At 38.5% G+C, this 27,714-nt stretch overlaps 1 protein-coding gene and 1 long non-coding RNA gene across 2 annotated transcripts; one reads left to right on the forward strand and one right to left on the reverse strand.

Annotated features, from left to right (window-relative positions):
* Positions 1-210: 210 nt before the first annotated feature.
* On the reverse strand, positions 211-27,593 carry LOC120790733. Its single transcript, XR_005707575.1, has 4 exons — positions 27,521-27,593; positions 25,787-25,881; positions 24,388-24,482; positions 211-984 (listed from the first exon to the last, which is right to left on the reverse strand). It is a non-coding gene; the product is annotated as an uncharacterized LOC120790733 (long non-coding RNA).
* On the forward strand, positions 12,043-18,727 carry fgf7 (fibroblast growth factor 7). Its single transcript, XM_040128546.1, has 4 exons — positions 12,043-12,326; positions 12,810-13,462; positions 17,448-17,554; positions 17,701-18,727. Exons 2-4 carry the CDS (start codon positions 13,177-13,179, stop codon positions 17,914-17,916), a joined length of 609 nt encoding a protein of 202 aa, XP_039984480.1. The 5' UTR covers positions 12,043-12,326; positions 12,810-13,176; the 3' UTR covers positions 17,917-18,727.
* Positions 27,594-27,714: the final 121 nt, after the last annotated feature.

The raw sequence follows: 27,714 nt of genomic DNA on the forward strand, positions 1-27,714 counted from the left end.
ACCTTAAGTAATTAGAAACAATGATAAAGATGCATAAAGCATAACTGCAAGTGCAACATCTTTTATTTTATCTTTTATTTTTATCATTTGAATATCATGCACAGTTACCTGGAAAAATAAAAAAAATATCGATTGCATAGTTCATCTGGATTCATTTAATAATTATTTTAATATTTTACTCAATAATGTTAACTGTTTTCACTATGTGTGCTTTGTTACTAAGCAGAATGGCAGGTAAGTAAATGTTTCAAGTGCTTTTTATTAATAATTCCCTAAAACAGATGTCACAAGTAAACATAAACATATTCCGCCCTTGTAGGTTTAGTAGTTTGTTTTGTTCCAAAGGACAACGGCAGCAAGCCTTTGGTTATAAAAACCAGGCCAGTTCAGGACATAACTGCTCACAAAAGTTATTTCCTCTCGCCTGTGTCCTGGCCTTTTGCATGCATGTTGTCTCCCAAGGGTCTCCGTTGATCACACACACCTAAACACATATGCACATACACAACACGCACCAGGTTCCTTCTTCCAAACAACACCTGCTCTCCACACGAACAACGCTTTTTCATCTATTTCTGTCTAGCTACAAAACTCTTCTCCCCTTTTGACATGCCTTCGCTTCCCAGGTGACAGAGGACTTTAATGAAACACCAAGAAACTCTGACTTGTGACCTTGCTAGAATAATGCTCAGCTAGTGACACTGAGTAGTGTGAGATGACGGTCACGAGACAAAAAGATAGATGGGATTACAGAGAAGAGAAATGGAGGAAAACCTGGTGTAATGCCATAATATAAATCATCAGCTAATAACCTAGCAAGCTAAAGGCCATCACATGAGGCAGACAGAGAAACTTCCTGGCGAGTTAGCTGCTATCAGGAATTCATAGGGGTAATGGGTCTGTTCTCCTTCCAACATCAGCTCCCGTTCTCCAGCTCTGCTCTGCTTTGCTTTTCCCATCCCCACCATTAAAAAGACATCCATCCTACAATGAGACAGAGAAGGAGGCACAACAGAGATTGAAAGGCACAGTTATCTAAAAGCGACAAAGAGGGGTGCTTTACTTGTCAAAAATAAAACCACGTGGCCGAGCCTCAGTATTTGCACGCACTCAAACACATTCACAAATTGACTTAGAAATAACATCTGCATAGATGATCCAGTTAGGCAAATACTCATGAATGATGACTAACTTGTGGATCCAAATAAACGTGTAAATATAACAGTGATTATGTTCAGTGTTTAAAGCAACAGATGTAAACTTAATAAAAGACATTTGTTTTGCTCCATGTTTTGAGAAAGTCTTCCATATAAACTCTGTGTGTGTGTGTGTGTGTGTGTGTGTGTGTGTGTGTGTGTGTGTGTGTGTGTGTGTGTGTGAGTGAGCATGCGCTCATGAATCCATGAACTTGTCAGCCTTTTGTAATGAGGGTTATGAAAATAAAACACGAAATACTGGCTTTTGTTAACTTCTATCATAACACATGACACAGACATTCCTCTCAGAAGCCAATGAAGAGGTGAGTGACTCAGTGTTATGGTTATGGCTCCACTAAAGCCAGTAGCTATGAGAAGATTAAGGAGGACTTCAGATGGATCCAAAATGAGCTCTGCCCCAGAAGGAATTTTATTTGGCCTTTCACTAGAGAGAGATTAATTCTGATCATGAGTCCTTTTTGTCCGCTTATAATTTTTACTAATTACCATTACTGATAAAGAAGTGAAGGACATCTGATTAGTGTGTTTGGTGTGTGTGTGCGCGCGTGTGCATGTGTGTGTGTGGGCATACATGCGTGTGTGTGTGCCTTATGACCAGCTGGAGGTGTCTCCACTCACTGCCTCCCTCCCTGGCCTCTCCTGCTGTCTGTATGTCTGTAACAACTCGAAACCACACCACAACTCAATTGTTCCATACAAGTGATTCACAGAGCATTCACTTTCTTTCTTTGTTTTTGGGCTTTGTTTTTTGTTTTAAGTGAATCTACTTTCAGGGCCCACATTTTATTTTTGGATTTTAAAACTTCATACACTTTCATTGCCCAGTGCCAGATGAAGAGTCAAAGTTGTAAGACAGAGTTCTTATGGAAAAATATATTATTGTGTGCACAGAATAGTATACTTATCTGAGCTCTGGAAGTTGATTATAAACAACAATTTGTTCAGTAAAACTGGCATAGAAGACGTTTCCCCTCTCATCCGAAAGGCTTCTTCAGTTCAGAACTGAAGAAGCCTTTTGGATGAGAGCCAAAACATCTTGAAGAACTTCAAGCAAGTCAGGTTACCTTCGTATAGCACTTACAGAATATTTAAATCAGCTTGTATGCTCTATTGCCATGAGAAGTCTAGGTTCAGCGTGCATTGTCATATTTTTAGTCACTCTAGCAGAATGGCCCCTAGGGATGGCCATTAGGCCCCACAGGAAGAATGTTCAGGGTTTGAACCTGCCAGCCGCCTGAGTAGGGCCCTTCTGTGTATGCATTTTTTCCCCAAGCCTGCCTGTTTCCTCCCACAGTCCAAACACATGCCGGGTAGGTTAATTGGCGACTGACGACCTGTCCAGGGAGTGCCCTGCCACTCGCCCAGTGCCATTTGGGATAGGATGAATCCTAATGATTTTGGTGATTCCCGAACTTTTTCCTCTCACGCCATCATGAGGTTAAGATATAAGATTCTGAGTCAAATTTATCATCAACTATTGGATTGATTGCCATTACATTTTGTACAGACTTTCAGGTTCCCTCTCAGGATGAATTGTAATAACTTTGGTAATGTTATGACTTTTTATCTGGCGTCATCCTCAGGTCTTTGTTTTTTCCAATACTTTGGTGTATGTCCAAATACCTGCAAAACTACTGACATTCCCATCAGTCTCAGCTGGACTTTGTGTTTAGTGCTAATTAGAAAAATGATAGCATGCTAACACACTGAACTAAGATGATGAACACAGTAAACATTATACCTGCTAAACATAGGCTTGTTAACAGTCATTTTGAATGTGTTAGCATGCTAATGCAAGTAGTACAGTACAGCCGCTAGCATGGCTCATATTTTTAAAACACATTCATAAATGACCCATTTACATCTACCTAATAAAATATGAATGAAAGTAAATATATGAGTGGATGTTTTAATGTCAGAACCCATCTTATGTGAACGAAGAGCATACTATGCCCTTTGAATTGCCTTGTTGTTGAAAGGTCCTATAAAGGAATTTTGACTTTGACTTTTGACTGCATGCAAAGTGATAGCAATGTCAAGCCGTCCAAAAAATCTCAGTGACCAAGCCCCACAAGAACAACTCTAGAAAGACTGTGTAAAACAGTTTTGTCCCCAAGCCCCCCAGTACACCAGCCCTCCTTTTCACATTCCCCCTCCAATGTCAGATTCATGCCAGGTTCATTAAGTGCCCCATTTAGCTCAGTGAAGCCCCATGCATGGGTCTTTTCATGAAGTTAATATGCCTGGTATGTTTGAACCTCGCAAATATTATCACTGCACCCTGCTGTTTGAATCCCCCCCTGACTTTTTATGATTAGACTAGAATGTGCTGCACCTAGATGAGGCATGGTATTTTATTACCACGCGATTTGTTAGCCTGTTTTTAAAAGCATGTTGTGCAGGGGTTTTAAGATGTTATTATTGTAAAACAACCTGCACTCCAGCTTTATGGCTAGAGAAACACAGACAGACCTAGCTAACGTGACAAAGATACAGAGACTCAGTAATAATGAGACACTCATCTGGAAGTAGTTTACGTCAAAGAGTAAAGCAACTGCGGCTCTGAAAAAAGTAATGACAGCAATCTCAAGTACTGTGATGTAGTAATGTGATGTATTAATCTGATGTATTAATTTCAGATAATTCTTTTTAATATAAACTCTCTTTAGATAACACATGGCTGCAGGGAGTAATTATGATCAGATTTCATTTGGATAGACCAGTTCTGATACTCAACTTGCCAGTGATGATATTTTGTCAGTAATAATAAGACCACAAAACTCAGAACATACTAATAATTAAAAGCTGATATATTGGGAGATAGCCTTAAATGTGTGTAACTGTAAATGTATGTAGTATTGTATTATTGTATTGTATTCGATTAGCTGCGTAACTGTGACTTATACATAACAAGCTACTAGTTGACAGCTGATAGTTAGAATATCAGAACTATCTAGTTCAAAAGCTAAAATCAGTATTTAGTAGCAGTCTCTTTAATTGTTGCTCATGCATGTGAATGATGATATCTGTTTTAATGTCATCCTTATCAATACAACAGCCCATTCTATCAGAATCAGAGGACACAAAAATGTACTTTCCAAAACTTATAGTATTGTCAAACTATGGGCATCTGGATGTAATTTTACTCAAAATATTAAATATTACACCTAGATGTGAAGAAAGAGAAAAACAGTAATACCTCCATGTTCATAATCCTTGACGTGTAGTTTAAATTTGGCAAGGAATTTATCATTTAGCTTTTTAAAGTATTTTATGGTTTTCTCAATAAGCATATTTTCCATGAAACAATTTACTTTAGAGTCGATTGTACCGTAAATGTTATAGGCTTCAGATTCAGACATGGAGGTTAACAAATACTGAGAGGTGTTTCATGTGGATGTGACCACAGCCATTTAACCTATGCCTCCAGAACTCAACAGGGAAAACCAAAGAGCTGGTGGTGGGCTTCCGCAGGTGCGGAGAGGTTAGAGATCCCCAAACTTATTATAGTTCATATCTGAGGGGGATTATCCACCCAATAGTTTTCAAGGCATCCTCCCTCAAACCACACACCACAAATTTCAAACTCATGGTGTCACTACAGGAAAAGTCATGGGATCATGAAAGTCATTAATATTCTTCCTCTGGGGACGATGAACATCTGTACAAAATTTTATAATCTATCTAATAAATACAGGATTTCAGTCAGGACCCAACTGGTGGATCATCCGCCCAAGTGACATAGAGTGAAGCCACTAATGTGGGTAAAAGTTTGGTGTCTCTCTATGTCTTCAAAACATTCAGGCAGTCCAAGTAATAAATCCTTGAAAAGCTCATTCATCCCAAGGGTATAACAATATGTTTATTGGTAATAGTCTGACAATGTTCTGGGGACTAGTTTGCATTTGTTCATATATAAAGCATATGAAATATAAATATAGCTTCAAAATTGTATTGTGTGACCAAAAACTATAGTCGTTTTCTAAATCTATGTGAAAATATATCCTAGTATATCCCCTTTTTTGATGTCATTTTTTGAGGATTACTCAAGAATCCATTCATTGTTCACCAATAAACACAAATTCTATTCAACTTCTATATCTCCCTCGGCCCAGGCTTTTAAAAACTAAGGTCTACACATTATGGACTGGACTGAGTAATGGAATTAGTAGTGGAAACTACACATGGCTACACAGGCTGACTGTCACCACTAAATACCCTAAACACAAGTGATAAGGACTGCTTTGAGCATAAAACAAACATGTGCACAGATACTCAAATATATATACACTGTATATACAGCAGGGCATTTATCCATAGAACTGAGCCAGAAGCCAAATGTGCAAGCCAAACACAACCTGAGGGAGAATGGCAGGAGTGAAATTCCATGTGTCAGAAGAGAATATGACATTACATGAGGGGTAACAACAAGGTTCTTTTCCTACAAAGAAACGGGTCAACAGCAAATAAAAAATTAAAGGTTGCACAAACTGACTCATTTATACTCCAGACAACAGCTGGTATCTTCTCGTCATGCATTTATGAATCACACTTTAAATACAAACCGAATTAGATGCTTCTATGTAAACTGTCCCCTGTTCTAAATCAGAAACTCAAAGTGCTTATTTTAGAGCATCTTTCTCCTTTAAAGCCACTAAAGCAGAGCATGTTTTTATAAGTAAGGCTCTGCTTTTTCTGATACATGAACAGATATGGTGAGCAGTTAAGTCTGTGATCCCTAACAGCTGTTCCTGCATTAGATGGGATCAGCATATTCCCCCGACGGTCAAGCACAACACAGGTTCACATTCTCTAACATGGCCGATTACACCGGCCCTAATGCACTGCAACTGCCTACAACATCATGAGGTGTGCCTACCAACAAATCCATGCATGTTATACAGAAAATGTGTGGAATTAATTTTTACTCAGTTACTTCTTACCACAGTAACGTGGAGCCATGTTGTGCTGTGAATTTTTACAGTGATATTATCAGGTATTGACTGACATTTCACGGTTATCAACTGTTGACTGAATAAAAGAAATCAAAAATTCAAATGAAATGATCTTTGTTTTCATATATGTACACTCTGTGAGTATCTGTTTATTTTTTTAAGTTGTGTGCTGTTGAATAATCATCTGTGTATGGACAGACATTAACTAAGTACACTGTTATCCAACATGAACAGAAATGTTATGGATATTATTTGGTTAGACATGATGTCACAAACTTTAAAATATATTGATTTTGTCATTACTTAATTTCTGTGCATATAGATTTGTCACTCTGATACAATCTAGATACTTAACCTGTGGGTACAGGATAACAATACATTTCAAAAGCAAACAACGCCCTCAGCGTGATGTTAACATCAGGACTGACTGAATATATTTCATTCAGTACTCTCAGGTCGCATTCATAAGAAATCCCTGTGGGTAAACGCATGTATTGAAGGACACCAAGGAACATTACCAACCTCTATCTCACACCTCAGACCAGGCAGAGACAGCAGCAGTGACAACCTGAGCTGTGACCATCTGTCACCTTTTACTGTGCTAACACTCAGTCTGTCAACAGGACCCAGGAAGAGACGCTTCAAAGAGACGTGAAGAGTGGCAATGCTTTTGTGTGTGTGTGTGTGTGTGTGTGTGTGACAATGTATATACGCGTGGTGTGTTAACATAATACTGCAAAGGCTGCTTGCACAGACAAAGCTTCACTATTCCCCTTGTACACTACCTTAAATTGTGAGTACAGCTTCAACACTTAAAACCTGTTGTTTTGCTGAGATGATATTTAACTTGTGAAAAATGCATTTTTGGACACATCTGATCTGTATAAAACCATTAAAGCAAAAAAAAGAATCTGAAATAAATAGATAGGAAACTAAAACAAATCTTATTTAGTGAGAGTAGGTTTTTCTGACCATGAAAATATTACTTTTCATCTCACTCAAATCAATCAAATCGATTTTTTGGCTGCATATCATTGAGGGAAATTGATAATGGCTTTGGACAGACATGATACTGCCTGGAAAAGCACAGCAATTCATACGAATTAAGTATTTTGTTTCTGATCTGATTCCAGTGAAATGAACTATTTTTTTACTTTTTGAACTCAACTGGCTTTACAGGCAGTTCAACTTACTGCTATTATACAAAAATATGCACTAAAAAAGTTGCTCGTTGTGTGTGTGTGTGTGTGTGTGTGTGTGTGTGTGTGTGTGTGTGTGTATGTGTGTGCGCATCTGCACACGTGTTGTGAGTGTGCAGTGTGTGTGTTTGTAAGCTACGGTTATTTATAGTTGGAGCTAATGTTGTGAGGCTCCATCCCTAGAGATCCCCAATTATCATGGAATTTAGAAAGCAAAAGCTAAACCCAAACAGTCTAAAACAGTGCTAAGAATAGGCTGACCTTAGACATAATCCATTCTCCCAGAATAATTCAGTCATATCACTATAAAACAGGGTAAAGAGCACATACACACATACAGACACAGAGGCTCTTCTCTCTCCAGGAATGCTTTTAGAGTGTGGAGAGCAGACTCTGTGTGTAGGCAGATGTCTCTGCAGTAATAGTGGAAACTATCATAAATTCTTGATTCCCGTGCTAACAGTCCAAGAGGTTCTTAAGATACAACACAGTGATGAATCACATAGCGATATTCTTATCCTGAATAGGAGGGATTGGAAACAACTGCTTATCTGGTGAGCCATCAGCCAATGAAGTGATGTGTGATTTGCAAGACAACATTATAATTAAAAAAAAACTTCCCAGAAAGACAAAACCTACAACATTGTATTTCATTCAGAATAATAAACTACCGAAACAATTACATTTTTTTTAGTTATCTCTATGATACCTAGTAAAATGGTACAATGGTGTAAGATAAGTTAGATATAAGCCCAAGAAAACACTTCAAATACACAAAAAGCAGCAATGAGGCCAACTGAATGTCACTTTGAGTTTTTGCTGAATGAAGCAGGAAGACAGACAGCAGGACTCTGAGACTAGAGCTGGAGGTTAGTTTGAATTTGGAGCTGGAATGAGATTTGAGTTCACTGTGAGCTTGCATGTTTGCGTGTTACACTGCAATCATCTAAACCCTCACTGAGTCGCTACTGGCTTCAACAAAATTCAACATAACATTTAACAATGGGAATTAATTAAAAGGACTGTTAAGATTTTATACGCTGACCTCCACTCCTCAAAACAACAAATAACTCAGACAGAAAAAGAAAGAATGAGAGAGATAAATGAAGTAGCGAGACAGACTGATGGGAATGGCTCACTCACGCAGGTCTAGTGCGCCTGCCTCACGGCCAGTGCACTTCCTATGCTACTGTAAATTCCAGACAGTGTTGCGTCTTTGATCCTTGAACGGCAGCAGGCCGTCATTAAAGCTATAAAAGCAAATTACCTGCGCACACACACACACACACACACACACACATACACACACACACACACACACACACACAAAAGATTCAAGTACAAGTAATTTCTTAAAACATTCACTATATACATGATATGTCAACCGAGGAAGTATGCAGCATTCAAGTCTGAGTTTCCAGGAATGCTAGTAGGCCTGTGAAGTAGCCTTATGATGCTTTTATTGTGGCATTGCAGTGCTTTACAATTTCACTTCTATTACACTAAGTAATACTACTACCACTACTAATACAACTACTACTAATAATAATAATAATAATGATAATTATCATTATCATGATAAAGATAGAAGAAAACAAAGATAACAAAAAAAAACAAAAGATAGCTAAAATAACAGTGTCTTTAGATGTGTTTTAAGGAGTGATTTAAAATCTGTCATAGATGAGAGTAAGTCCTCAGGGAGATCATTTTACGGTATCAGAGGTCAGATGGCAAAAACACTAACAGTAAGAGAAATCTGACAAGCATAACAGGTGACCACCTTTAGCAATAAATGATTGGGAAAAACAAGTTCCTGTATCAGAGATGATTAATCCATTTAGAGGTTAACTGCTAATCTGATATGTTGCAAGTCAAAGCAATGGAAACATGGGTAAGCTGAAAAATCTTTCAAGAACAAAGAAAATTTGAAGTCTGCTAAGTCTACAGCTTCCTTGTCTCCCCTTTCCTCATTATGGACAGGTCAATGATGTCATCCTTAACCTGTGAACTCGGGGCTCTCGTAAGAACTCTACAAAGAGGTATATTTAACTGCTGCAATCAACAATGGAAGAGGTGTTGGACCTTTCAGCTAGCTAAGTTTATACCTCTACATTTTCACATGACTCGGTTTTCAATTATGACAGCAAAGTTGTTACAAATTTCAAGTGGTCCCCCTAGAACTAATTTCCTTGTTCCCACTGACCCCAACCCAAGGTGACAACAAGGGTCACTGGTTGAACAACCACTTATCTAATGATACATACACTCCATTCTTCCAGCATTCCAGTCTCATACTAAATGCACTGAAATGGTCAGCATGTGGATGACTGACAGTACCGGAAGTCACCTTCCCCGAAGAGGTTGCTGATAAGAATGGGGAGACACTTATTGGAATCGAAGTGGTTGAGTGGCATAGCCTTCCAACCTTCCATTTTACATTGCATACAGGTCCCACTGGGGAAATAATCTCTAATGTCCTTCTCTATCCTGAAAGTGTTTTCAAGCCAGATAGCATATGTAATCCTTCAAGCATTTTCTGGGTCTGCACTAATTTGGAACCAGAAATGCCTCCACATGGAGACTTACTGATCACATGCCTGACTCACCTCAAACGGCTGGTTTCAAAATGAGGGACCAACAATTCTAGTCTGAGCTCCTTTGTATATCTCAGTGCCTGAATCTGTATATTTGGGGCATGGTTAACCGCTTGTATCTACAATCTTATGGGACAGAGGGACAGAACATAGATAGACTAGTAATTTGAGTGCTTTGCTACTCAAATCCACCTACCAGTTTTACACTCAATTTTACTCATGTAGAAGACCTGAAGATATGTTACGTCCGTCACTTGGGATCCTAACTCCTCAGGCTACGCTTTCTCCACAGAAGGTGTGTCAGTCAGCGCCCTCTCCAGGACATCACCGGCAGAGCGCAAAGAGACAGACAAAAGTTATAGCCTTCTACTCTGCAACACACAGATGCATAATGGCGACACACTAGTTCTCTGCAAGATTCTAAAACACAGCAATACTCAGCCGGGGGATTCTTTGTATCCGCAAATCCACCATCGCCTCTCACCTTAGGCATCTCTGGAAAAGGACAGAGTTCAGCCCCTATCTACAAATTTCATTGCTCTGTTGGTCCTGTCCGTTAGGGTGAGACCAACTACATCTAGTTGGTATTTCTCAGTCTCCTGCACTGGCTCCACTGACTTCAGCTCCTTCCCAAACAAGGAAGTGAATCTGAATCCAATCCTCGGAGAGTACCACCATGGCATCAAGCCCAACTGGTATGGCACTATAACCCAACACAAATCCTCAAAGGAAGCGAGCCCACAAGGGGGCCCTGCATTGCTTTGAGCATGACCGGGCCCAGCCACTAACTCACCTGCAAGCTCCCCTTACAGGCCTGTCAACAGGAAGGGGCCCCAGTTTCCCGATTCCAGGTAAAGTCACTCATTTATGTTGAGGCCAATTCATAGGGGTCTTGGAATCGCTTTGTCTGGCCCTTCTCTTGGGAGCAATTTGCCTCGGGGAACCTACCAGGTGCTATCTGCCCCTGACAATGTAGCTCCTAGGGTCATGCAAACCCCTCCACCATGAGAAGGTGGCAACTTATGGATAAAGGTTCTTCAAAATTCTCATAAACTACAATCCACCTTTTTAAATTATTTTTTATTTAGAATTCTATCAAGGTATTGCCTACAAAGTACATGTACAGAGTGTAATGGAATACTATTTCTATTTATATTGAAACATTAATTTATGAAAATGCCATAATTTTAACATCTAGTTTTCTGGTATTTGTAATATGGCTGCCTGAAGTAATATGTTAAGTGATGTTCCCTTGGACTATGCATCCAAAAGTCCCGAGTGTGAACGGTCTCTGAGGTGATACAAGGGACAGATGAACACTCCAGAGTGACACCTAATAGATCAGGTCTTTACGACCACTAGTTTAGAGATGAGAAGGAGACCTGCTGCAGCCAGAAGTCCCTCTCTCTCAGGCCTGCTGCCCTGACCTCCCCAGGGGAGCGCGTCATTAGGGCCCATATAAACTTTTGAAGTAGTGAGTCCAAGGAAAGGCCAGGTATGTAAGGCAATAAATTGTGCCTTTAAATACAAACACGAAAAGTGAAAGAGTGCATGACCCCTGACTTGGAGATGACTACTTCTGAGCAGTTATGTCCTCTGTTTTTCTCCCCTTTGATGGATACCTGTCAGCCATAACTTATTACTTCCCACTATTAAACTCAATAAGAATGAGAACTAAAGGGTGTCTTTGAAGTGTTTTACTTGAGTCAATAAATCCTTACCAATGATTCAGTGCAGGTAAGTAAAACCACTAATTAATCGTGACATTTAAAATGATAGGGAAGAAATTCTTCAAAGCTCAGCCATTAGAGCAAATATCTTAACCGGCAGTTAAATGGATGTGAGACACTGTGTGATCAGTAACATGCACAGCACCAAACTATTAAAGTGCAAAATGTTTCTTGGTAAAGACAGACAGATTGTAGTAAGTTCTACAAGAGTAAGTGTTCATACAAAGTATTTAGGAGTGCATACCAAGGAAAGCCTGCTATTCTAAGAGTTTATAGCTCCCTCTCATGTCCAGTGGGTGAGTGACAGCAGAGAGGCAGGCAGAGGGTGTTTCCTCATTGCATCTCACCCAGGCACAGCTGACTGGTTGGGATCTAATTGCTCTCAAGTGAGGTCAGCGGGAGGCATTTATCTAAGGAGAGTGCACAGCGACAGTGGAAGATGCACAGAGTCAGCCTGCCAGAATCAGGGAGACATCCATGGGAATTGACAGAAGCTCCCAGCTCTTGTTACGTTTTACTGCATTACTGGACTTGGTGTACAACTGAGACTACAGCTGTAGAACTAAAGAGGCTTCAAATTAAAACTCTTGGAACACACCTCTGACAACTCCTCGCATCCCTCAGAAAACATGTAAGTCATTACACTATGAACTATAAACTATTTTTTAACAAGACAAGCAGTATAGTTGGTTTGCTTGAAAGTATGTACCGTATGTATTCTGACACAGAGGAGATTACAGACCATAGACTTGTGAAGCAATCCAACAGCACTGATGCAATATTTCACTGTTCAGAGTCCCATGTCAGGGAGACACGTGTCTGTCAAAGTACACATCAGAAATTTTGATTTACTGCTAGAAAATGTACATTATATATTCGTATGAACACAGAAAACCAGAAGCTATTTGAAAGTTGTTTGAAAATATATGGGAGCTCTGCTATGGATCTGGGTAAATCCCAGCAGTCATCTAATTATTTTTTTGAAGCTGCCTTAACAAAATTCTTTCAATTTGTAAGTGTACCTGCGAGTATAACAATTTTTTCCAACTGCGTTACCTAAAACCAAACAGGTATACTTTTTTTTTTTAAATTATTATTATTGTTTTTTTTACAGTGACATCGTGCATAACATCGCCTGAACTGGATTATGACGTCCCTTGTTGGATGATGGTCCCAAGAGAATGGAGCAGTAAACACGCACTGTCACTGAGTAGGAAAGAGAGACATCATCTCATATCGCTGCCTTCTTCCTCAGACCACTCTCCAGCCTCAGCCAACCCCTACCACCTTCAGAAAGTCTCCTCTACAACTGCCCTGTCTCCACATCCCACTAGGACTGCTGCCGAGACAGGGACCAGGAGTTCACAACACAAGGGTCACAAAGCAGGAGTCCGGGGGTCGCTAGGGCTGAGGGATAGTGCACAGATCTCTATCTCACTTTTCAGTATGTTGTTCATTGATCCCCACTGCATTGTATTATAATGCGCAAATGGATGCTGACATGGAACCTTCAAAATCCGTTCTCGGGACTGTATCTGCATGCAATCTTCCTTTTTGGCAGCGTGTGTGTGGTGTACAGTGACTGCACTCCAGAGCAACTTGCCGCCATCATGAACTGCTCCAAACATGAGCGCCACACCAGGAACTACGACTACATGGAGGGAGGGGATGTTCGTATCCGACAGCTGTTCAGCCGCACGCAATGGTTCCTGACAATTGATGACAAAGGCAATATCAATGGGACTCAAGATCCCACCGACTGCTACAGTAAGGATGACTCATTATGTCTAATTATAATGCCAATGGCTCACTATAAGTTCCCCTGCATGTATCAGCAATTTAAAAAAACAAAACAAAACACAAAAATATAGTTTCCAAATGGGAAATACTTTGAGTTCAGATGGGAACTCAGTCCTAGAATTTGAGATGTTTTAATTCTGCTATGCAGAGTTTAGTTGTGAAATCATTCCACTGAACCAGTTACGAACTTTTGGCCTGTCAAGGTGACAGACGTACGTGGGAGGTGTTATTTTACAGAGTTCTCCGTATTGTAATCATAGTGTTAATGGGTTATGTGTATCTGTCAGAGAAGCCAAAGTGACAAAGGTAAAATGAAGCAGGTGGGGGGGTTTTGGCTCGTTAAAACATAACATCATGTAAACACAAGCTGTAATGAAGTAAACCCAAGGGTCTTGGAGACTGATGGGTACCAGGCCTCTGTGACCTTGGGTTCACACTGTCACAGACTGACATTTGTTCAGCCTGATTTTCTTTCCCACAAACTTAGAGTGTCCGCAGGAAATCTTTAGACAAAGAATTGGCATGAACATGAATAATATAAAATTCAAGAATTATTATAAATTATATTCACCTTCTGATGCACCTATGGTTAGCAACTGACATCTCACACAGAGGCAGACACTGTACAGTGTCTAGTCCAAAATTACTTTTCCATAAAACTGAAAGTAAAATTTGTCAAATAATACATTCTAGTTAACTGGTGGATGGCTCATATTATTTGCTAGCCATGGTAATCGTATCTTAACAGTTGTTAAAATTGTTGCTTTTGAGCCAACATTTTTCAAAGCTCAAGTTTTTAGATACTACTGGAAATCTCTTTCATGGTGAGGATGTTTTAAGTAGCTATCATTTCCTCCTATCTGACAGTGCGGCTGTGGCTGGAATGTTGGTTTGAGAGATGCCTCATAGAAAGGATGCTTGTGCAACCACTGGCAATGAAAGACAGAAAAATTGATAGACCCATATGTGGCTGACAATCGCACGCTAAAGGCACACAGAAATTCAACCAATAAGCCTTTGAAGAGACAAGTGTGGTGAAGATATATATGTAATAAATCAGTCATTTATACTTTTTGGGTGTAGTGAACAAGAAGGCCTGAAAAGCTGATTGCATAAACAAAAAAGAAAAAACCAAAATGAGAAACTCTGAGCTGCATTATTTTTGGCTTCCGCATTTTCTGTGCCTCTGCAAAAAAAAAATATAGGTTATATAGGCTTACTTTCAGTGAATTCATCTCTTGAAATACACAACAAGTTTGTTCTAACTTTATTGTATTCAAAAAAGGGTTGTTTTGATAAAAAGTCAAAATGTCTCCAATTCGGATCTTGTTATTCCATTGATCCTTTTGTATCTGCATTGTATAGAGAACTAAAATGTCGCGCGCTGCCAACACTGATAATGAGCAACATAGACAAAAACAACTGCTCTATAGAAATATGAAAAAATATTGTGTACGTTCTGCTTAGGGGTATTGCAATAGTTTCTAATACAATTTTGTTGTGTATGTAAAAACAAATCCTCAAAAGAAAACAAACCTATGTTACATATAAGATAACAGATTTACTTCTAACAAAATAGTGGTGGTAAATAGTAATTACAAACACATGTAAGTTTGTTTTTAAGTGAAAGAGCATGACACAGCTTAATTTGAGTTTAACCAAAATGTGATAATAATATCAATAAAAAGTTGTTTTTAAGCCACAACAAAGAGTTGACAAACAACTTTCACACAGGCAATAAACAAATTTGAAACCACAGCATTAAAACTAGCGAACAGAATTCAAAGACAGTAACTACCATATTTAAGAGGGTTGTAGTGTCTTTACATTCTCTGCTGTCACTCAGATTATGGTGTAACAGACCTGGTGTCAGGTGCAGCCAAAGAAAAATAACTGAGAGACTGATTGTATCCTATTTTCACTTGAAATTCACTGTAATTTGATAAAGGAAACTGCAGTACAGATAATCTGATAAAGATATGGGGAATTTTGTAGTTTCAGTGCAGGCAGAATTTGATTAAATAAAATTTGCGTTTGTAGACAAAGTGAATACACGTTATTCAAATTAATGTGCCAGACATTACGTGTTGTAATGTCTAGCAAATTACCTCCGTGTAAGTACAAGGCATTTAGAATGACGCAATTAACATTAATTTCAAACTGCAAAATAATGCATTCCTGGAAGGCATTCCTGGAAGGCTGTCTGCATCATTCAAGGTCTCTTCAGAAAAAGCAGAATTAGGGATTACCCAAAAGTTACTTTGCTTAGCCACTGGCTGGGCCAGCAAGTGGGGTTAAACTGAGGATAGACAGAGACTATCGGCATCAGAGCCAAAATGTTAACCGTACCTGTTCGTGCTTGTAAGTGTGGAAATGTGTTCGATCTTTCCACAGCAGACCCAACAGTTCTTGCTGTTACATGTACTATTATGGGAACAGCACTTCCATGCCATAGGAGCGTGTTATAAGATGCTATGCTTCTTAAAGACCATAAAAGCACACTAGTTGAACCTATACACTATATACGCTATACACACACTACTTGAGACAGGCAATTGCATCTGAAATGAATGGTCAACCAACTTTGAATCTATAAGGGGGGTTTACAAATTAAGATATAACTGTGTTAATTTGAACTTTGAGATCATTACACCTCAGGTCATGATAAATAATATCAAACGGGGGAATAGAAAAGCAGGGTTATACAAATATGAGCACACGGTCAAGGGGCAGTTATATTAAGTCAAATATCAAGTGCAAGCAGAGCACAAACAACATTCCAAGATTGGGAGACCGCCATCTGTTTGTGATCTAGCAAATGCTAAAATGCGGCATGCTCAATGTCAGTCTGAAAAGCTTTAATAGACTTCTTCCCTTTTTCCTCTGCCTGTCAAATGAAAGACTTTCTACAATATGTAAAAATTAACAGCAAGGTTTTTATAGTGTTTAAAAGTCTGTTATTTGGACCTGGTTGGTGTCCTTGAAATGCATATTTTTGTGTTACTCTCACTTTTAATATTACAGGTTTTGGACTTTTGAGTTAAAATTTTATGAGTCACCATATTTGTAATGCAACATAATACCTTCAATAACAAGAGGTAAGGAAACAGTATATATCTAATAGCTTTTTCTATGGTGAGACGAAATTTAAAATTTTCTATTTAGCCAAGTAGATCTTTATATCTACTGGACTAATGATCAGTAATCCATCTATCTGTTGACTAAATGAGAAAGTAAAATGCATTCTTAATTTAAAGTCCTGCACGATAAGTACTGTAATTAGCTCCCTCAGTTTCAAGGGAGGTGAAATACCATACGCTATCACTATTGCAAATAGTGTTCTAATCAGCCCTTTTTCTTTGGGGATGCAGAAATAGTCCTGTATACATGATTTGCCTTTCTATTTTTAAAGATGTAAGTCTTAAGACATTACATTCATTGTGTTACAGTGCAAAGACTAGTACTATTTGCTTCAACAAAATATTTTAATAACTAATTAAAATAATGCCTCCAGGAATATTCCCCAGAAATATAGTCAAACGTTTCATTTGTTCTAAAGTTGCATAACAAAATAATAAAAAGATCAAGAACCAAATTAGTTTAGCATAAGTGTTTTTAGTCTCCCACAGATTTCAAGAGCAGGCCTAAAATGTAGCGTGCAAAGCACATGCTAGGAGGTATTTTTCTCAATCCCAGGAGAGAGAGGCCTAATCTGTCTCCCATATGTGCTATGGCATAGGTTGTGGTTTGTGTAATGGCCGCCCAGGCCAGTTAACAAGGCCTGAATAAAGCAAGAGAGACCCCAGACTGATTAACCACAGGAACTCCCATCCCATTTGTTAGTGAAGATGAATGTTGGGCGCAGTGTAGAGCTGGAGTGAAGGCTGGATGACGATAGTGTCTTATCTGTCCCGTAATGTCTCATTTCCCTAATTGTGTGAATGTCTGGCAGGTATCCTGGAGATCAGGACAGTGTCTGAGGGGGGCATACTGGCAATCAAAGGTGTGAAGAGTCAGCGTTATATCTCTATGAACAAGGCTGGAGTGCTGCAAGGCAAGGTAATATTTTACATCAGCGAGAGAAATCATGCACTCTTTCCAGCTAATCGATATTCAAGCAGAAATACAACAAGAAAAATTACGAAGAAAAATGCTGGCAACTGCAGATTGTACTGTATTAACGCTTTTATATCTGTCCATTACAGGATACCTACAATGAAAACTGCAACTTCAAAGAGGTTTTCCTAGAAAACTACTTCAATGCTTACTCCTCTGTAAAGTGGACTAAAAATGGCAAAGAAATGTTCATAGCCTTGTCTCAGAAGGGAAGGCCAATACGAGGGAAGAAGACCAGGAGGGAGCATATAGCATCTCACTTCATCCCTATGAAATGCAGGGAGGAGGAGAGGCGGGCGGAGTGAAAAAGCAGAGGACTAACTCACAAACTGTGTATGATTTCAGTCACATATTATATATGTTAAGAGACACACGTAAACTAATTACCAGCATCACACTCCACTCTCCTTCAGTTGTAGATTAGCTGTGTAACGTTCCATAATGTGTTGTCATTTTCATAGGAGAAAGTAACAGATATCAGAGGGGCACATCAAAGCATTTCAAACATCCTCAAATAAGAGACTGAAACAAGAAAATACTGAAATATTTGAAATTGCTTCAACCGGTACACAAACTTTGAAACCCCTTAAGTCTACTCAATGTTATTGTTATATTGAGTTATATATTATATTTCCTTATAAAACAGTTAAGTGTTTTCTTATAAAATAGTAAAATGTATTACGCACAGTCAGGACTGTATCCTTTTCCAAAGATGATCCACACCCAGCCAGATGAGGAGACCTGTAGGATCACATAAAGGTCCAGAAGAGAGATTTGGCTTGACCAAGATGTGCTGAAGCAAGCTGGACTTGTCTTTTTTTTTTTTATTGGTACAAGTGCTCAGAGCGCACAAAACAGAGGCACAATAAATATGATTACGACAGCCTGTTCGGTACAATTAGAGTACGTAGGAGGATCTGTTTGTGGATGACCTGTTTTGATCTGTCCTTCCTTCCAGCATTGAAAACCAGACTCTGGTCAAATGCATTGTAGCTGCTCACTGACTCCCTCTTCATTATCAATGTGTGATTTTGAAATGCTAAAATATTCTGCTGCTGCTGAAAAGATATCCAGATTAAAATACAAAGTGAACAACATAATATATGTGTATGCTATGCAATCTCTTTCCATTAGATTTACCAATCCTGTACACTAAAAGATCATATATTTAATTATAAACATATGAAATATATAAATTATAATATATTTATATGATGAGATTTTTTTTTAGTTTCTGTTGAGGCATGCCCAATTTTTCTAATTATGACTAACACAAAAATCTACCATTTATTTTTACCACAACTTATCCAACACTCATGTAAATCTTAAAGGCCGACTCTCTCTGCATGACATCACTGCAATATCAGAATACTGGCTACAACATTACAGTCCCGTATAATTCAAGGTTTGTTTTTTTACATAAAACAGGTGAGTTATATGGTAAAGCATCATCCCTTTTCCTTACAACGTGCATTGTTCTAGTTGAATCATTTACTGTGCAACTGTAAGCACAATATTACAGATTGCATTCATGGGTTTTTTCCTTTGATCTCACAGTTTTTGAGGAAAAAAAACCTAGCACTTGTTGCCTTGCTAAATGTTAAAACTTTTGGCAACAGCACATCAACTAACCACTTTTTCACACCAGACACAGAGTAATGTACAACCCTTGTCTGTTGGATTTGGCAGTACTAGCAAACCTTTACCATTATAGGAAGTCATTTGATTCAGTGTTAATGTAAAAAATATTGCTTCGTGCAACTTTAGGAAGAAAATCTGCATATGACCAGTCCTTTAATATGCCACGTGTGACGCTTTGAAGCTGAGCAGCGAGCTCTGGAGAAAGATGGAGAGGAAATTCTATTCTGCTGAAACACTATGACAAAAATTCAATACGCCCTCATTAACTCAATAAATCAGACTGGAGAAATAAACAAGTTTTTACTACTTGCATGCTGACCGTTAACAAGGGAGATTACCTTGTTATTCAGTCACATCTTTTTAAGTATCTGTAATCTGAAGCCTGATTTGGCCTCATGTTTAGTAGAACTGTACAAAATGTATGATCTCTTATTTGCAGTGATTTTGATCCTGGATTAATCCTAACCTAATCTCTGAACATCATTTGATAAAATTAAGGTTAATCCACCCTAAATGCTTTAATTTGCACTAGCCTGTAGAAAAAAGATAATACATATTAGGCAATTAAAGTGTTTCAAACTCTGATATCACCACAGTCCTCCGGAGATATTAAGCAGTCTCAGCTTAGAGGATTTAATGACAAGATAATCAAATCTGTTTATGCTGTTTTTAAGAAGATTGAACACACATTGTAAAGAAACATTTGGGAAAACAATCCTCGTCACATGATATCCATGAATAAGATCACTCAGTCTGATAAGGGAGGGTGAGATGTGGTAATACAACTCGAGGATAAATTTATTATGATTGGGCTATAAAAATACATCAACATGGTCTAATGTCACACTAATTCCCTCTGCGTTTATAGTGTATTGAGAATAAGTGGAGTCTTGTCAGTGCATAAAAATATAGGAGACATACTGGCAGCGTGCCTACACCATACATTCATGTGTACATACACATAACCCTCTGCGTGCAGGCACACAAAAACATACCAACACAGAGCGCGAGCTTTACCTTTTGCCTGGGTTCACATCTGGCTTGGAGAACCCTTGTCAGATAAAGACAGTCAAATTGAGAGAGTAAACCCCTGAAATACGTTTGACCCAAACAACATCTGAGCAAGGTGAAGGCTTCTGCCAAGTCACGCAAAGTTAGTCTTAGCAGATAATTTGTAACATGCTTAAAATGTAAACACATTTCAGACTCAAGGCTGTGTATTCCCAGCAGGAAGAGGAGGGGTTGAAGGCAGCGAGAATGAGAGAGAACTGTCACAGACGTGAACTTACGACTGCTGAGAGACAGGACGCAACACATACAGGCTAGACACATAAATTATACTTACACGTTGATCCAAAACCCACGGATTTTATTTAATAAAATTCTCCTGAAATCACAAATCATTTTAATGCTGTTTTTAATTATTTTTTTGTTTTTACAAATTGTGGGATTCCTGTGCACTTCTCATTACAGTTATCAAATGGCAAAATTATGACACTAGCTATACTCTAGCCAGCAATTCCTTTACAATAAAATATATTGCCTTGTAATGTTGTCACTGACTGTATGCAAATAGACTGTTTAAACACCATGTCTCAATAGTTTTTATTTTATATTATTAATAATTAATCAATTGCTTACCAGATGTAGACATAACTTAAGGTCAAATGTATTGGTTAATGATAATGGAATCCAAAATTCTATATTAGCCGGTAGCACATCAGTTGTTACAGTGGTCGATTTAAAGCATAGCAAAAGTAAAATTTCACAAATTACAATATCAGCTTTGAAAACTGTTATTGTTTAAAAGTCTATGCTTCTTTATCTCATTTGCTCGAAAATGGACCCAAAGAGCTACTGTGCAGTTTGATGGACCTCCTGGGATGAATAAATATGCAGTGATAATGATTTACTCTTTGTTGCAATGCATTAAAACAGCAGTATTATATTTGCATTTGTGTGGAGGCATGAACACAGAAAACCACAAGTCCCATATTACAAAAAGCATATGCAGACGAGGGCAATGTCTGCAGGGAGGTTGAAGGAAGTCTGACACTGGCTGTGAAGCGCACTTCAGGCAAGGAGGGAGTGAGACAAAAACAGAAAGGGGGAGGATGAAAAAGTAAGGCCAGTGAAGATGAACAGGGAGAGAAGCTGGGGTGTCTCGTGCGATGTGGAGAGGTGGTCCCGGGGCAGCAGGAGAAAGGGGAGGACCCGAGGAGGAGGGGTAACACACAGCTGAACTTGATACATTTCAGGGCCATAAACCTTAATTTCCCCCAGAGGAAATCGGTGGTTATGCAACCTGGGGAATTCTGTGTTTGCAGCCCTTAGCACGGAACCCCCAGACCACCAGATCATTGCGAAATAGGATCAGGACCTCCAACTCACCAAAATAACGCACTTCCCTGACAGGGAATTAAATCCACGCAGAGAAATGATACATTATGATTAAAAGATGTTTATACTCACCTACAACATTAAGGCTCAAAAGAACCCTCAATTATTCCGTCACCATGAAACTGAAGTAATAAAACACAGCAGGCACTGCTGGCTTTTAAAGGGCATTTTAATTATGGTACATTAGGAAACTATTTTGGACCAACAACAAATTAAACAAAAACCTCAAATGTCCAAATACAATGCTACAGGACTAAATAAGACTGTTCAACACCCAAAACTCTACCAGACTGGTAGAACAATGTAGATATGCAGACCACATTTTTAAACATGAACACTCCAAGTGGGTCCCAGTTTTTTACCTGTTGCAGGCTGAAAAAGTCTGTAGCTGACAAACCGGACCCAAGGCATAGTTATACGATTCTAGTGAAATGCTACAGTGTCTCTCTAAGTTTCCAAATATAACACTGATGACTTCTTTGCCAAATGGACATTAGAGATTGATTGTTTTTTTAGCCAACACCATATTTATGAAAGTTCACGAGGAATGATTCCACAAGTATGGCCATGTTTGGAGTCGAAATTCAAAAGAGGCCATGTGGTGCCTCACATGGGATGGTTGTCTTATTGTCAACACCGACAAAAGTCTTACAAAGAAACAGAATCAAACGGATAGCCATCCTTTAACATATTCATGATTTTAAAACTTTCTCAAACTCAGCAAAGCTCTGCTTTCAGTGAGTTAAAGCTCCACATTTAATTTTTTTTTGTGCTGTACACATAATCAGATTCTTGTAATCAGATATTATAATAATCAGATATTAATCAAATATTATTTTAATACAGGTGATTTTTCCAACATCACACATACTCTGTGCAAAAAATGCTTTTGCTGCTCAAAATGCTTGTTTGCGTCTCCCCTGTAGTTGAGTCAGGTCAGTTAGGGTCACTTTTATGAATATGATGACAGTCATCAGGGTAGCTAATACCAAAATGGTTTCCAAATTGGAAATGGCCATAAGTAACTATTTACTCTATCACAAGGTAAGGACACAAGGCTCCGCACAAATGTCTTCCTGCCACTAGCCCCAACTCCCCACATCACATTTTTTAAATATTCTGGCTGGGCCAGGAGCAAGGCAGAAATCGAGACTGAACATACTTTTAAAATTTGTGCATGTATCCCACTTCTGGACATATAATGTGGAAAGTAAAGAAAGTTAGATTGGTATTAGGCTTTCCATAACGTGAGTTTTTGGTCTGAAAGGCACTGACTCATGCTCATATATACTTAATCTGTTTATGTCTCAGTTGTCATTGCAATTTTTACATCCATAGAATTGAGGTGCTCCATTGTGTCAAAGATGCAAAACCACCCTACATTTTCAAGTTTGACGATGGATTCCTCTCTGAAATCTAATGTTATCTTGAGGTTCATATTTTTTAAATCAGAAATGGTCCATGGCTAATGAATCAAATTTGTCTTTACACTTGGTAAAGTAACAACTCCAACCTGTCATGAAAACGTCTGCCCTCAAATCAGTTCTACGTGTTTATAGTCCTTTAGAAGTACCCTTTAGCAGGGTTATGTGCACTGAGTCATTTTCTCTTGTACTACTGTATGCAGTAGTGTGTTCCAGTTGCTGGGAGAAATATACATTGTGACAGCAACTGCACCAAGAGAAGTCAGTGAACTGACAACCTAGCTTTTAGATCAAAATTTGCTGCAGACTAACCTGCAAGCTGCAATATGAACTGGGATATATTAATAAAGAAGTCACAGGACACATTGTCCACCACGCTGAGAAGATAAAGAGGCTATACTTTTTTAGAAAGACTGCAAAATGAGAGTAACTTTGGATTGTTGAAAAATGTCAACAAATAGTCTAGTATGGTTCATATTGAATATTGTATCAACATTACTTTGTGTGGCTAATGTTGGCTACCCAGGTTGCTTATCTGTCCAACAAATATATTGCAAATTGCACAACCGTACTAAAGTTTTTCAGTTTGAGGGTCCCTCTGTCTTTCAAATGCTGAAAGACAGATAGTCCTCGGTGGTTATTTCTGGGGTTCCTGGGAGTGCGCATAATTCCATGCAAATACACTGCCTGTTTCGAAAGCCTGAAATCTTGGCCACGTTTTTATTAAAAGAGGAATGCTGGCATGACTAATTTTTGAGCACTGCTGATACATTAAGGTCATTGAATTGGAACTACATTCTAAGAAACAAATAGTTCGGGAAGACATGCTGTTGAGTTGTTTTTTGGTTGTTTTGGTTTTTCTTTAAGCAAAGACGGTTTTTTTGCCCCCATTGTTTTTTTATGTTTCAGAACAGGGAAGAAACAAAACCTTTTTGAGTTTCCAAGATTTGATACCACTTGAGGAACCCATGTAATCAAATGATGTGAAGTTTCCTTCTCTTTTGAAGCATTTAAAGATGTATCCAGTTAAATAAAAAAGGAAGGGCGGTTTGCAACGCTTTAAGGCCAATGTATTATTTATGAGGGAAAACTTTTCAGCTTAGGCCAGCTGGATTTTCAACTCACTTTTGCAAATATGTTATGGATGCTTAGAGGGTTTTTTTTTTAACTTGGCTTAAAATTCTTACCAACGAAAATAATGAGCTTTATGAGTTTTGATTTTTATATTATCTTGGCACATACGTGAATACATGTAAGCACTAATGGGAATACATACAAATTCATTAAACACACTTTGAGTTTATCACTCACCATGAGCAGGGTGCTTCTCTTTATATTCATCTCCAGCTGCTATAGTGAGCCAACTCAAGTTCTTGTTCTGCCACGAAAGGGTTTGGGCTTCATACCTGAAAAGCACACCATGCAACTGTTAAAAAAAAAAAAAAAAAACTCACACACTGTCAAATATGGAAAGTCTGTTAGAAAAACCATTGCATGTATGTATCATAAGTGTGTGGTTATCTGAGATCCAGGAGGGCGCCTGGTCAGCAAGGTATCTCTGAAAGCTGTCAACCAGTCATTCTTTTGATCCAGGGAATGTTCAATAAAATGCTAAGTTGACTGCTTCGGCCAAGCAGCCTGAATACAGCTGAAAGACCATATTTTATTTTTATATTTTCATTTGTCTGTCTGATTTAGAACAGGCAACAACACAGAATACAAAGGAAAATAATGTATCGCTGGCAGTCTTCTTTGGACTTTATCTGGAATGCTGTCAACAGTAAAACAAACATTCTTAAAATGCGGTCAGACAGTTTGTTTTTTCATTCCTCAGTTTAAGACTAAACAGAACATGGCAGAAAATTAATGAATTTTAACAATAAGGAATTTCAGGAACAGTCAATCCATTGAAATCTGATGCAGGAAGATGGATCTCAACCATCATATTGTAGTGTCTAGCTAAGAGACAATTTAATGCCAAAGGGAACACAGAGCATAAATATCAAAAGACCATGCAAGACTTAATCAGGAATTCCTTTCTATGGAAGCTAAAGCAGCGCATTTGAAAAATTCTGTAAAGTTTTACACAGCGGAGTCACTTTGAACCTGAGGAGGAAGAACCATCAGATAGTGTCTTTAAGCATGGCCACATATTGTACAGAGAAGACACAAAGACAGGCTCTTAGGCCCTATGCGACGCAGCCTGCAGGGATGACAAGTAAGCCTGCTGTGAATCATATGACTTTTTCGCAAGGACTGACTAATGTTGATAAACTATGTGTACTGCCATGATTCCCAAAACAACCTGGCACACAGTACACATTTGGCAGTTTTCTTGCAGATTGTTTGGAATCTAATATCACAGACACTGGAAGGTCTCATTCGATACACATCTGTTTGCAATGCAAGTCTGCATGCGAGTGTCTGTTTCATAAAAAGTGTGACAGTTCAGGTATCTTTGAAATCTGACTTAAAACAGTCTGTTTTACATTACACCAAGCACATCTGACTTTGAACAAGATAAATGCATATTAATATTTTACACAAGTTTTCCCTTTGGTCAGCCATATTGGGGAAATAACTGCGAAACCATAATTGAAGGGCACCAGCTGCTTATATTAGAAAGACTGGCGGCAGAGCATCCCAGAAATTTCCACTGTAGTAGAGTGGGAAAAAAAAAAAAAAAATCACAATAATAAGGCTGAATTACCATTTTATTTGACTTCAATATTAATTTTCATCCATAATAATTCAATAGCTGAAACCTCTGAGATGTGGAAGGCAGTTCAGCGGTATGGATCCAGGCTGCAGTGAAACATTAAGTCGGAATTGTGTCAACAGAACAGGAAATAAGACTAGAAAAAGTACATCACACCAAACTGGTAAAAACTCGCTATTACACAGGCCTTAGTAATTTCTGTTAGAAATTAATAATATTTTTTACTGAAAATTAACACTTGTTCTTCTCTGACTATACTTTGAGAATGTCATTATCACAAAATTTGACAAATAAGATTACAGAATAATGCCATTTCTTTCATTGCACAAAACATTAATGTGACATAACCATCTGTGTACATACACAAAAAGGATACCCATGAAGTCTGCTATTCTCAATTTACCGTAAGCAAATATTGGACAGTTTTCCCTTCTGGGAAGAAAGTCAGGTGGTTAGGGACTTTTTTCATGTACATTTGACCTTTTATGTACTCTGCTTCATCAAAAAAACATAAATTAAACAAACATTAATTACACATAGGCAGATATTTTCTGTGGCAAAGGGAGTATGCTTTGAAAAAAAAAAGTTGGAAAGTGGAAATGCTGAATGGAAAAAGTCCAGAGGTTGGTTGGCTATTTGAAATACTTGAAAGACGACAATTAAGAGCACCAAAATCCTTGAAAAATGTGTAAGCTGTGTTCATTTATATTTATTTCTAATTACTGGAAATTATGCCTATTTCAATGTACCGTGCAACTCCCCAAAAAGCAAGCTAACATTAATGAAAAATTGATGTTTTTCAGTGATATAGTAATGAAACACAAATTTTCATGACAGTAACGTTAACCTATCTACAATGTAATGGTACCACCATTAATGTCTAGGCAAGGCCGGATAACCAATCAGTCCCATGGGTCCATGGGTTTCTCCATATCATTTGGGTCTACATAATTTGATTTTTTCACTTATTTGTTAGAAATTTGTACCACTGAAGTACAACATCAACTATGACCAGGGGCTCAAGGGGCCCCTGGTCTTCACCTGCCAAATATCCCAGAGAGAGATGTAAAACAACCACAGTGAGACTCAAAATCGCCAGAGACTCAAACGAAGACAAAAAGAGGCAAAACCACCATAATGAGATCCAAAACAGCTATAAAGAGATGCAAATGGATCACAACGAGATGAAAAACAGCTACAAAAATGCGAACCGCCACAAATAGATGCAAAACATCTACAGAGATGCAAAATAATAACAAAGAAACATAAAACATCCACAAAGAGAAGCAATATAACCATGAAGTGACACAAAACAGCTACCAAAAGATTCAAAATGTCCTCATTTAGACCACAGAGACAAAAACACTAAACCGATGCAAAAATAAATAGGGAGAAACACGAAACAACTACAAAGAGTTCCAAAAACTCTTCAAAGAGGTGCAAAGCAACCACAAAGAGACGCAAAATAGCCCTAACATAACATAAACGACCACAAACGATACGGCTGCGTGGTTTGTGGTCGTTTTATGTCCCTTAGTTTGGATATCTTGCTTCTGTGCAGCAGTGGAGCGGAGTGGAGTGGGGGGGCTTGTACGTGTTTAGCGGTGCCCCGTGTCTCCTTCTAACACGAAACATTTCCTGACGGTTAGCCAGCCCATTTCAACGCTATCACATAACTTCAACTTTATTCTAATCAGCTGACCCGGAGTCCTCCGTTTACATTACCGGTCACTGATGCTCGACACTGCTACGTTAAAATTAACAGTAGCTGGGTTGACTGTTCTCTCCTCATTAGCTGTCACGCGTTAGTACCTTCTGTGCTGCGCCTCTACTGTCCCAGCACCAGCAGGTAAGGTTGCTAAGAAACAGCAAACGTTCGGCATTCGGTGCTCGGCAACGGTTAAATTTAAAAAAAAAAA

This window comes from Xiphias gladius, chromosome 1 (genome assembly GCF_016859285.1).
Source record: "Xiphias gladius isolate SHS-SW01 ecotype Sanya breed wild chromosome 1, ASM1685928v1, whole genome shotgun sequence".
In the NCBI taxonomy this organism is placed as follows: Eukaryota; Metazoa; Chordata; class Actinopteri; order Istiophoriformes; family Xiphiidae; genus Xiphias; species Xiphias gladius.

Coding starts and splice junctions, on each gene's coding strand:
- fgf7 (XM_040128546.1), top strand. CDS start 13,177: ATGCGCAAATGGATGCTGACATGGAACCTTCAAAATCCGTTCTCGGGA. Junction 13,463..17,447: donor AGATCCCACCGACTGCTACA/GTAAGGATGACT, acceptor AATGTCTGGCAG/GTATCCTGGAGATCAGGACA. Junction 17,555..17,700: donor CTGGAGTGCTGCAAGGCAAG/GTAATATTTTAC, acceptor TGTCCATTACAG/GATACCTACAATGAAAACTG.